The sequence below is a fragment of the Mustela erminea genome, chromosome 19 (genome assembly GCF_009829155.1).
Source record: "Mustela erminea isolate mMusErm1 chromosome 19, mMusErm1.Pri, whole genome shotgun sequence".
NCBI lineage: Eukaryota > Metazoa > Chordata > Mammalia > Carnivora > Mustelidae > Mustela > Mustela erminea.
In genome coordinates, this window is record NC_045632.1 from 4,424,834 (window position 1) to 4,435,403 (window position 10,570).

At 56.0% G+C, this 10,570-nt stretch overlaps 1 protein-coding gene across 3 annotated transcripts; it reads left to right on the forward strand.

The window, feature by feature from the left end:
• The first annotated feature begins 39 nt into the window (after window positions 1–39).
• SYNGR4 (synaptogyrin 4) lies at window positions 40–7,972 on the forward strand. 3 transcript variants are annotated; one of them, XM_032325388.1, is made up of 6 exons: window positions 40–352; window positions 1,014–1,213; window positions 5,848–6,085; window positions 6,815–6,913; window positions 7,236–7,375; window positions 7,685–7,972. In XM_032325388.1, the coding sequence occupies exons 2-6, from the start codon at window positions 1,121–1,123 to the stop codon at window positions 7,916–7,918; spliced, it is 804 nt and encodes a 267-aa protein (XP_032181279.1). In that variant the 5' UTR covers window positions 40–352; window positions 1,014–1,120; the 3' UTR covers window positions 7,919–7,972. The 3 variants fall into 3 exon arrangements, with proteins under 3 accessions (XP_032181279.1, XP_032181280.1, XP_032181281.1); XM_032325389.1 differs by having other exon boundaries at window positions 40–240; XM_032325390.1 differs by lacking the exon at window positions 6,815–6,913 and having other exon boundaries at window positions 58–352.
• The last annotated feature ends 2,598 nt before the right edge of the window (window positions 7,973–10,570 follow it).

Sequence of the window (10,570 nt, forward strand, 5' to 3'; positions counted from 1 at the left end):
ACTGGGGCCGGGCTGGACTCCCGCGCGCCGCCAGCCAACGGCGGGCAGCCCAACGTCCGCCCAGGCCACGCCCCGACTCATGTCAGCTCCTGAGTAGGCGGGAAAAGGGCGGGGGCGGGACTTGGACGCAGCCAATCAGCTGTGGAGGAGCGAAAAGGCGGGAAAAAGCGGAACCAAAAGACTGAGGCGGCGCCAGAGACCAGGAGGGGAGGGTGGGCGGAAGGAAGAGACGGCCTTCAGGTGACGAAGACCGGGCCTCCAGCGTAGGGGTGGCCCTTTGTCAGGCAGCATCACCCCCAAGCCCAGCACCCCTATTCCAGGCCCTTAAAGGGAAGACTCCGATTCTAAGAAGGTAGCCTGGTGCCTGGGGCGTGACCTCGTAATTCTGAGGGGAGAGCTCCGTTCTGAGCCCATGTTCCCCACACATCTAAGGTCCAGCCTCCCCCCAACTGGAGGAAATGCACTCTTAGGAAGATGGACTTCGATTCTAAGGGGAGGCCCTTATCCTGAGAAAATAACCCCAAGTCACGAGGCCGGCCTAAAATACACCCTGAGATGCCTTGATTCTCCACTATGGGGGCTGTCACCCCAAACCTTGAAAGGGATTCCTCTGGCTCAGACCTCCCAAGGGTTCTGATCTATGTTCTGGTACCCCCTAATCTCTGGAAAATCCTACCCGTGGCTTCTCACCCAGAGAGTACAGTCCTTAGAATGAGCTCCCTGGCTCCTGGGTCAGAGATGTGATCCCAGTCTCAGGAGCTTTCTTACCCTTTACCCCATTTGTGGGACCCTCAGCCACCCTCTCGCCCTGCACTCCCACCTCTGGGACCTCCGGTGACCCCTTCACCCCCAAGCCCCAACCCCTTCAACCCTAGTAGACCCGTCACCCGACATAACCCCATTCTTGGGGGACCCCCTGAACCCTCTACCCCATGCCCCCATTCCTGGGACCCCTGGCAGCTCCTTCAGCCCACACCTCTGACTCTGACCTCCACATCCATCTTGTTTTGCAGCAGCCGAGCCCAGGGTGGGCCTGGAGCCCCTGGACGGCAGCGGCCAGCAGGCAGCACCCAGCATCCCTGCTCACGCCCCCCAGGACCCCAGAAGCAGAGCAGCCACCATGCACATCCCTGAAAGCCTCCAGGACCTGGCTGACAGTGAAGCCGTGCAGTTTCTAAAGAGGCCCAAGACGATCACCCGGATCATTGCAGGGGTGAGGCCCTCTTGGGGCCTGACTGCCCCATGGGTGACAGGAAACAGTGTGGAGGGTGTTGTGGGGGGGGGGGGAAGTGGCCAGATTGGGAGAACAAAATAAAAGGGAGCTCATAACAGAAGTCCCCTCTTACTGAGCATCTCACTCTAGGCCCTGCGCTACCCTGAGCGCTTATTAACTCTCAGAGGAAGACACAGCATTCCCAAGTACGTGCTATGAGCCCCATTTTTGTGTTGAGAAAACTGAGCATCGGAGAAAATTAAATCAGTGTTTATTTTTAAGGACATCATTGTTTAAAGGCTGCGCTCTCCAATGGGGTCTCCACAAGCCACGTGTGGCTATTGCAATGTAAACTAATTAAAATAAGAGTTCATTTCAAAAGGGGGTCACAGTGGCCACCTTTCAGATGCCCACCAGCCTCACATGGACAGTGCAGATCTAGAGCATTTCCGCCATGGTGGAAAGTTCCATTGGACAGTATTGGCTAAGGGCCCCCAGTAAGAGGCAGGGCTGGGATTCAGATACAAACTGGGGTCTGTCAAATGCCAGAGCCCTTTCAATTTGGCGCCCCTCAGACAAGGGGATAGGACAGGAGCAGGGGCAAGTTCCTCTGGGAAGGAAGAGGTGCACAGAGGGGAGACAACAGCGTGTCACTTAGGACTAAGATACCAGGCATGCGATAGCCACTGTGGACCAGTCACTGAGTGCCAAGCCAGGGCTTTATAGATGTTTTTGGATCGTTACCACGTTCCCAGACTCAAGACCCCCGGGCTCAAATCTTCATTCAGCACAGACTTGGCTGTGTGACCTGGAGCCAATCACTGTGCCTCTCTGGACCTCAGTTCCTAAAGGGGTTAGAGCTGTGACTCGGGGCTTTATGCTCGGCCAACTCCCCTGCTCTCCTTTGACAGAGCTGGAAACTGAGGCCCAGGTTGCTGATGAGACTTGACTGGGGTCCTGGGAACAGGTGGATCAAATCCAGGGTCCTCACCTGGAGCTTCTCCTTCCTACCCCTTCTGGAACCTCTGGATGGAGAAGGATCCAAAGGGCCTGGCTTAGAAGCCTTAGAATCCTGGCTTGGCCACGCGCTGCCCCCGTGGGGTGGCACACTCCTTGCTTTGCTGGGGCCACACCTGGTTGAATCAGCTCGAGTGCCGCCCTTGATCCCCAAAAGTGCCCCGTTTTTGGTGGATAACGTACCCAGTCGCTCTATATCTGTGACCTTGAGAAAGTGACTTGATTTCTCTGAGAAAAGGCTCCCCATGGCCTGCTGGTAGGAAAGACTGTTCTGCAAGTGAAACCAGTTTCTGTCCCTAAATGGAAAAGCACGGGCCTGGAAAGTCTGAATCCCTAAATAGAGATTATTATTAGGACAACTCATTTCTGTGAGCAACTCGAGGGATGGGTCTGGGGGGCTGAGGGTGACGGGGAGTCGCGTACATTGCCGTTCCTCCCCAGGGGACGAGGGGAATTAGGAATTCCACGTTCCGAGTCCGTCGTGGGCGTTAACTTCTGCTCCTCACCGTGACCCAATGGCATGGCCATCAACTACCCCTGTTCGACCCAAGGGGAAACTGAGGCTCATGGAGGTGGAGTGACTTAGCCAAGGTCATCACCCAGCTGGCGAGCTAGTCAAAGGATTCTCGCACCTCCCAAGCTTTGGAAGGAAAAGCGGGTGGCAAGGGAGGAGGCCCAGCTGGTGTGAACGGGCTTGGGGAAGGGGGAGGGAAGGGCCACGGGCTGTGCCAGACGTTTTGGTCACGGACTTTGCCCGCCGCCTCCATCCTCCCTCCCTCCCGCCCTCTCCTCCTTCCCCCCTGGCCTGGCTCCTCAGTAGGGAGTCTCTGGGCAGCTGGTCCTCTTGTCCTTCTCACTGCCGCCTGCCAGCTGGTGTCTTAACTGATGAATCTTTGCTCCTTCCCTGGGGATGGGCCAAGGAGGGCGTGGAAGGAAGTTGGACTCTGGCCTCAGAGGGCTTGGGTCCCTCTGGCCCAGCTGAGCCCCCTCCCTGAGTCTCCAGGGCCCGAGGCTCGCACCGCAGCCCAAGGTCTCCAGGGTCAGCGGATGAACAGACCCCAGGCTGGGAAGTCAGGAGGACCAGAGCCCAGTCCTTGCCCCTCCTTCGCTGACTGACCTTGAGAGGACATGTCCCCTCTCTGGCCAATCATGAGACCCATCATCAGGCCTAGGCCCCCTGCCCCTCTGCACAGCCCCAAGACAGCCTGGGAAACTGAGGCTGTAAGAGGTGAATGATTTGTCCAAGGCCACACAGCTGGCAGAGCCGGACGCGCCTGGCTCTTTCCACTCCACCTTAATGGCTTCCATTTATCACCTGTGAAACAGAAATCGACCACGTGGGGCTGGTGCGAGGGAGGTAGAGCAGGTAACATGGAGACGGGCTCGAGTGATCGATGGGCCTTCCAGTCCTCGACCTGGCTCCGTCCCCAAGCAGCTGACCGAGATGCTCCCCTTCTGTGGACTCCTCGCTCCGAAACCGGGAATGGATGTGAACAGCTTTGGATCGTGCAAAAGGGCCAGACGAAAGAGAGACTGGTTGTCATTGTTCTGTTACGGTTTTCATTCAGAGAGGGCAATTAAGGGGAAGGATAGAGGAGGATGGACACAAGCTGAGGAGTTAAAGGGCTGAACCTTTGCCTCCTCCACCCCCATATATATAAATAGATATATACATATATGTATATATCTATATCTATCTATCTATACAGGGTGGGAGCAGAGAAAGGTCCCAAGTACTCCAACACACATTGGCTGAGGTCCAAGCTGGTGGTGGGGATAGAGAGATGGGTCCCCTATCCAGGAGGAGTTCCAATTCCGGTGAATTCCTTCCCCTCACCTACTCCCCCACTCCCGCCCCCTATACCGCCACATCCAATCAATCTCCAAGTCCAATTTTACGTACTAAATATCACTGGCCTCCCCAGAGCTCTGACCTCAGCTCAGGCCTCCGCATTTCTGCCCGGAGCCTTCCCTCCAATCTCCTCTTTGGTCTTGGCTTCTCTCTCTGTGTGTTTCTTTCTCGTCTTGCCCCCAACCCCAATCTATCACCACCCTGGAGATCTTTCTCTGACTCCAGGGCTAAGTCTGATCCCGGCCACCCTCTGCTCGGAATACTTCCATGCCTGAAGTTAAATCCAAGCAAGAAATTTCACTTTCCATGCCTCCCAAGTCTACACCCTCCTATCTGGTGTTCAAGGCCTTTGAGGCTGTCGCTCCCGCCCACTTCTTCGGCCTCATCTCACTCTCAGTCCCTCCAGTGGGTTTCTCTCCAGTCCCTGAAGGAACCCCATTGGCAGCATCTGGCTTTTGCACACACAGTTTACACCACCCCCCATGCCCTTCCTCCCGGTATGCCCCCAAATCTCCTTATTCTTTAATGTGCAAATCACACCTCACCTTATTTCCTCCTAAATTAAACCCCCACAACTTCCATTCTGGCTCAAACCTTGATTTTCTCCCAGACCCCAGGTCCACAGCTTCCTCCTTGGCCTCCCAAATCTCCAGTCTCACTGTGTCCAGTCTGTTTTGGCTCAGATCTGCCCCTGCCCTCCCCTGATCACCACTCTGCTGTGGCTCCCTATTGCCCTCCAGACAACCTTTCTCACCCTGCCTCACTCCAGAAAGCCTCCCTGGAGCAACTCCCACCAACCACTACCCCCACCCAACCAGTTCCTTCCATAGCTGTTGTGGAACTTGCCCCACGGCACAGTGCTGGAGCTTAAACCTTTCCCTGAGTGGCACTGCTGGGAACCCCTGCCCTCCAGACAGCTGATTTCAGCTTCAGGCCTTAGAGCTGGGCCTTCAAGCTGGCTCTGGGGCTGGGCAGCTTCCATCCAAACCCAGCCTCCGGCACCTGCCAGCTGACCGGCTTGGGACAACTCCTTGGCCTCTCTGTGCCTTGGTTCCATTCTCTAAGGAAATGGGGCTGGCAGTACTACCCACATCCTCGGGTGGCTGGGGTCTTGACCTGAGCCCAAGGCAGACTCTTAACAACTGAGCACCTGACACCCCTCTCCCTGTACTTCCGTGTGTGTGTTTGGAATACTTCACAAATTTATTTGAACAAATTCAGAGGAACCAGGTGAGCGGGGAGGGAGGAGGAAGAAGTCACAGGCAGAAGGAAGGGCGGACAGGCAGAGGATACTCATGGGTAGCAAATGCTTCTGGAGCTCCTCACGTGTCCCAGGCTCTGCGCTAAGGCCCCCGGGTTTGGTGGCAGGTACCTGTTTGGGGTGGCAGAAGGGAAGCATGGGGGAGGTGGGAGATGGGGGCGAGAGTGGGGAGAGAAAGATGGGAGTTGGAGGAGCGAGACCAGTACAGACCACGGAGAAGGGAAGGGTGTGAAAGGACCTCCGTGGGAGCTTGTGGGCCAAGACTGGAAGCGGGGAGGCCAGGGAGGAGGCGGGGGTGAGGTTCCAGGGGGGAGGGCCTAGACCTGAACTAAGATGGAGGGAAGAGGGGTGAGGAGCAATAAAGACAGGCTTGGAGGCCCCGAGGACGTGACAAGGAGGGGAGCGAGGCCCACCGCTCCTCGACGGGGACCCAGGAGAACGTGCAGTTTCGGTGGTTGCTGAGCTCCACGTGGGCCGGCTGGGAACCCCCTCCTGCGCCCACAGGTCTTCTCCCTCATCGTCTTCTCCTCCCTGCTGACCGACGGCTACCAGAACAAGACCGAGTCTTCGACGCTCCACTGCATCCTGAACAGCAACAACGTGGCCTGCAGCTTCGCCGTGGGAGCCGGCCTCCTGGCCTTCCTCAGCTGCCTGACCTTCCTCGCCCTGGACGCCCACGAGAGCCGTGGCGGCAGCGCCCGCTTCAAGACGGCGTTCCAGCTGCTGGACTTCATCCTGGCTGGTGAGCGCCCCCCGCTCCACCCTGGGGCCCTGGGGACCCCTCCCTTCTCCACCCTGCCGGCCCACCGTCCTCCACACGTGACCTGAGGCCTCCCTCCTCCCTTTCTGGAAGCTCTTGTGCACCTGCTGTTTCCCCCCAGGGAATTATTACTCATCCTTTCGACTCAGTGTAAGGGTCACCTCTTCTGACCCCCAGGCTAATTCTAGAAGCCTCCCTCCTGCCCTGCTTTTGCCTCGCATTCACCTCCCTTCTTCACAGAACATTCCTTGAAAAGCCCCCCGGGGACCGGAGGTGGGGCTCCAGCACGGAGCCAGGCAGACCTGAGTTTGAAATCTCCACTCCTGTGGCTCGAGCTGCTCTGACCTTCAGTAGAAGCTGGGATGAAAATCCCCACGACGCAGGGCTTTTTCTGAGCATGAAATAAGAGAGAGGAGGCCTGGAGTAGCGTTGCCCTTTTCTGGGCACTTCCCACATGTCAGGCAAAGAGCCAGGGGCTCCACGTGCCTCATCCCATGCACAATGAAGACCCACCTGAGCAGGAAAGTCCCGCTCCTACCCCCATGTTGCAGAGGGGGAAACTGAGGCTGGAAGAGATCACGTAATTGGGCACAGGGCTGCTGAGTGGCAGTTCTGGCCTGCAAAGCACGGTCTCCCCTCCTGAGCCCTACCAAGTGCTCTAGATTGACTGGCACACAGGAAGGGCCAAATATATGAGTTCCTTTTCCTCAGGCCCTGGGGCTCCCTCTTCTTGGTCTGATCTCAACTGTCCCCACCTCCTCTTCCCCATCTGCAGGATCCCAGCGTCTCAGGCTGGGAAGGCCCTCAAAGGTAAATGAATCCAGAAATTTCTGTGAAGATGGTAATGTCCCATATGTGCATTCCCCAGTAGGGGAGCCGCTGGCCACATGGGGCCTCTGAGCACCTCAGGTGTGGCCAGTGCAACAGAGGAGCTGCATTTTTAAATCCAATTTTAATTGATTGAAACACAGCACGTGGCCAAGGGCTCTGGGCTCCAGGAGGGGACAGCCCAGCTTCTCCAGTGGGGTGATTTCTGGAGGGCTGGGAGGGAGAGGCCATCCAGCCAGACCCCAGCCAAACCCTTCCTGAGCCAGATTCCCCCCTGCCCCTCTTCTCTCCTGCAACCCCCCAGTCCTGTGGACAGGCATCTGGTTCGTGGGTTTCTGCTTCCTGGCTAACCAGTGGCAGCATTCTTCACCCAAAGGGTTCCTCCTGGGAAGAAGCAGCGCCAAGGCCGCCATCACCTTCGCTTTCTTCTCCATCCTCATCTGGGTGAGGATGCACCCCCCCGGAGGGCAGGGCTGGGGGGGCTAGAACTTTCTCACACTCACTCAGCTCCCCTGGGGGTGGGGGAGGGCTCCTCCTGGGGCCTCTGCTCGTCTTTCCTGTGACTGGGCAACTTGTAAAGAAGTTGCAGCTCAGATGAAGCTCAGCATTGTGTATCGTGCTGGGTGCCCTTGTGCAGTGAGCAGTGAGCACAACCATACCTTGCTCTCCCTCCTAAGCCGGTCCTCAACCCCGGTCCCTCTCCTCCCATGGCTAACCCAAGCCAGCCTCCGGCATGCCCTTTCCTGCCTACAGATATTCCAGGCCTACCTGGCCCTCCAGGACCTCCGGAATGACACTGCAGTCCCTTACAAGCGCTCCCTGGATGAGGGTGGTGTGGTGCTGACCACCCTCTCCCCACCCTCAGCTGCCAGCCCTGTTAACACGCCCACCGCTGGCCCCAACAACCTGAGTTATGCCAGTTCTGCCCTGTCCCCCTATCTAACCACCCCGAAGGCCCCCCGCCTCGCTATGATGACTGACAACTGAACATCCTCCTCCACATCAGTAAAGAGATACTCCTCCCTCCAGAAGGTTTCTGAAAACAGCCCTCGGTCCTTTTTGTGTCTGTTCCTCTCTGATCTTTTGAGTGGCCAGGGTGGGGAGAAATCCTATGAGGCCATTTCCGGGGTCTCTGCAGGGGGCCACATTTCCCATACTGCATCCCAGACTCTCCATCTTGGTACCCCTGGGATGATGGCACACCCCAGTGACAGGAAGGGGACATCCCTTTTGGTCCCTTCGATCCTCACTCTGACCAGAGGAAGGAGGTGCAAGGCGGTCCAATGCGTGGTCGGGCAAGTTCACATGCAGAGAGAGAAGTCTTCTGCCCGTGGAGAGAGCACTAGGGGGATCCAGAGCCAACACTGGAAGCAGCCCTTCCACTCACCCCAGTGACAAGGGACCCAACTCGAAACCAAGGAACAGGGGGCCATGAGTGCGTGAATGAGATCAGGGGAGATCCTTGTCTGTCAACATTTGCGAGACTGTCTTAGGGAAGAGGAAGGGATTTTATTCTAGAACCCAGAAGGTAACTGGGGACTCAGGCACAAGCCGAACAGGGACCCCAGTGAGTGAAGCACTCATTAAGGGAGTAGTAGGGACAGGGGCCGTGTCGTGGAGAGGAAACCTTCACTCAGCATCCACCATTCAGCTGCACGGGCCTGGGGTTTCTAGCACAGCACTGTCCAATTAGAATATAATCAAGCCAGGGGGCCTGGGGCAGGGACAGAATATTAAATGGTCAAGTAGCCACATTAGGAAAAGTAGGATGAAACAAGTGAAATTAGCTTTTGTAGATTTTATTTAACCCAATATATCCAAAATTTTATCATTATTTTCAACATGTCATCAGTAGAAAAATCAAGGTCTCCTACTTTCCTACAAAATTTCTGGAATCCACAGACAGCCCATTGATCTAGACCTGCCGCATTTCAGGCGCTAATGTTTGCAAGGAGCCAAAGGCTACTGTATCACACAGCAAAGCTCTAGAACCTTCTGGTCTCCCCCAAACAATCAGAAATCCATTTCTTTTTATGTGGAGTTCGCAGGCAATGACTAGCAAGAAAAACTATTAATGTTACACAGGCCAAACAAAACACCCACATGAGGGCCACTGGGACCCGCAGAGCGTTCATTTACCAACTGGACAAAGGGATGCGAGCCGAGAGTGGGGGCGTCCCATGCGGGTTCTATGGTCCCTTTTATTTTATTTCGTGCTCACTCCTGAAGGTAGGAAAACAAGTAGGACGTGGTCCCTGTGGGCATCTTGGGAAAACCGCAGCGGCTCCGCTGCGCGGGTCATGTTCCGAGGTTCGAAACAGGAGGTCTCTGAGCACTAGTCCTCGTTCTGCTGCTAGCTCGATCAGCTGGGATATAGCCCTTCATCTCTCCTGGCTAAGCTGGCTTGGCTGAAAAACTAAAGACTCGACCACATTTCGATTGATGGTGCTGAGATGGCACAGAGAAAGGGGCCACCTCCACATCCCAAATCATGGCCCAAGCAGCCATCCTCCTGCGTTTTTTTCCTCTCAGCCTTCTGGGTAAAATTCCTGTCAACAGAGGATGCCTTAGCTTACAAGGAAACAAAAACAGTTGAAAAACCACAGAGGTGGCGAAATGCACGGGCTGCAGCATCAGGAAGCTCAGGGACAAACACCACTTCTGCCACTTGCCCCTACGCCTTGATTTCCTCCTCCACAAAGTACTCCCCTTTAGGGGTGCTTTTGGGGGTCCGGCGGCCTCATCCATGCAACGCACCCTGCCTGGCACTTAGGGTCGGGAAACGCCAGCTTCCCGCCTGCTGAAGTGTCCAAGCCGTCTGACAGAACCGAGCATGGTCGGGAAGGTCTCGGCAGACATCTAGGGCGTCTGCCCGAACCAGGGGACAAAACTCCAAGAGCTTGACAAGGTCCAGGCAGGTAACGCAAGTGAAGGAAGTAAGAGGCCAGATGTGAAGCCAATCTGGAGGGAGCCAAAATATTTGGCTTTTCTTCTAAGTCCACCACACAAAAACAAAAAACGCCAGTGTCGGCCAGATAATAAATAAATGGGAGCAACCCCTTAGCCAAGTCCCGGGGTTTGAGATGGAAGGCTCTCGTCCTATCAGTTCGGCTCCAGCCATCTGCTGCCGCCCGGAAGTGAGGACCCGGCCTTGTCAGAGTGATGGGAGTCTTTTCCAAGAGAAGCCAGCAATCCAGGTTTCAATGTGAAAATCTGATTTCTAAAGGCTGGCAACAGATTCCATTCATTCATTCATTCATTCATTCATTCATTCTAAGAAAACAGAGTGGCTCAACAAAATGGCAGATGAGGGTAGGACAGGGGCTGCCCGCTGGTGACCTCTAAATCACGTGTTTTGGAAGGCTCTCGGCAGTCCTGGGACTTAGGAGAACTGCCAGGGAAGTTCTATGCCAGGACAAAGAGAATCTTCAAGATTTTCTTTCCCCTGCCCCCCGAAACCTCTTCCCCATCACAGCCATGAGGAGTGAGGGTGCAGCTCAGAGTCTTGGGGAGCCCAGCTTCTCACCTGCCTCCTCCCTAGGCTTCGGTCACCTGCAGGCTGTTGACGGGATGAAGGAGAAGCAGACGGGGGCGGAGGAATGGGAGGGACCCCAAAAACACCAGAGAGAGGGCAAGGAG

Coding starts and splice junctions, on each gene's coding strand:
- SYNGR4 (XM_032325388.1), top strand. CDS start 1,121: ATGCACATCCCTGAAAGCCTCCAGGACCTGGCTGACAGTGAAGCCGTG. Junction 6,086..6,814: donor GCTGGACTTCATCCTGGCTG/GTGAGCGCCCCC, acceptor CCTTTTCCTCAG/GCCCTGGGGCTCCCTCTTCT. Junction 7,376..7,684: donor TCTTCTCCATCCTCATCTGG/GTGAGGATGCAC, acceptor TCCTGCCTACAG/ATATTCCAGGCCTACCTGGC.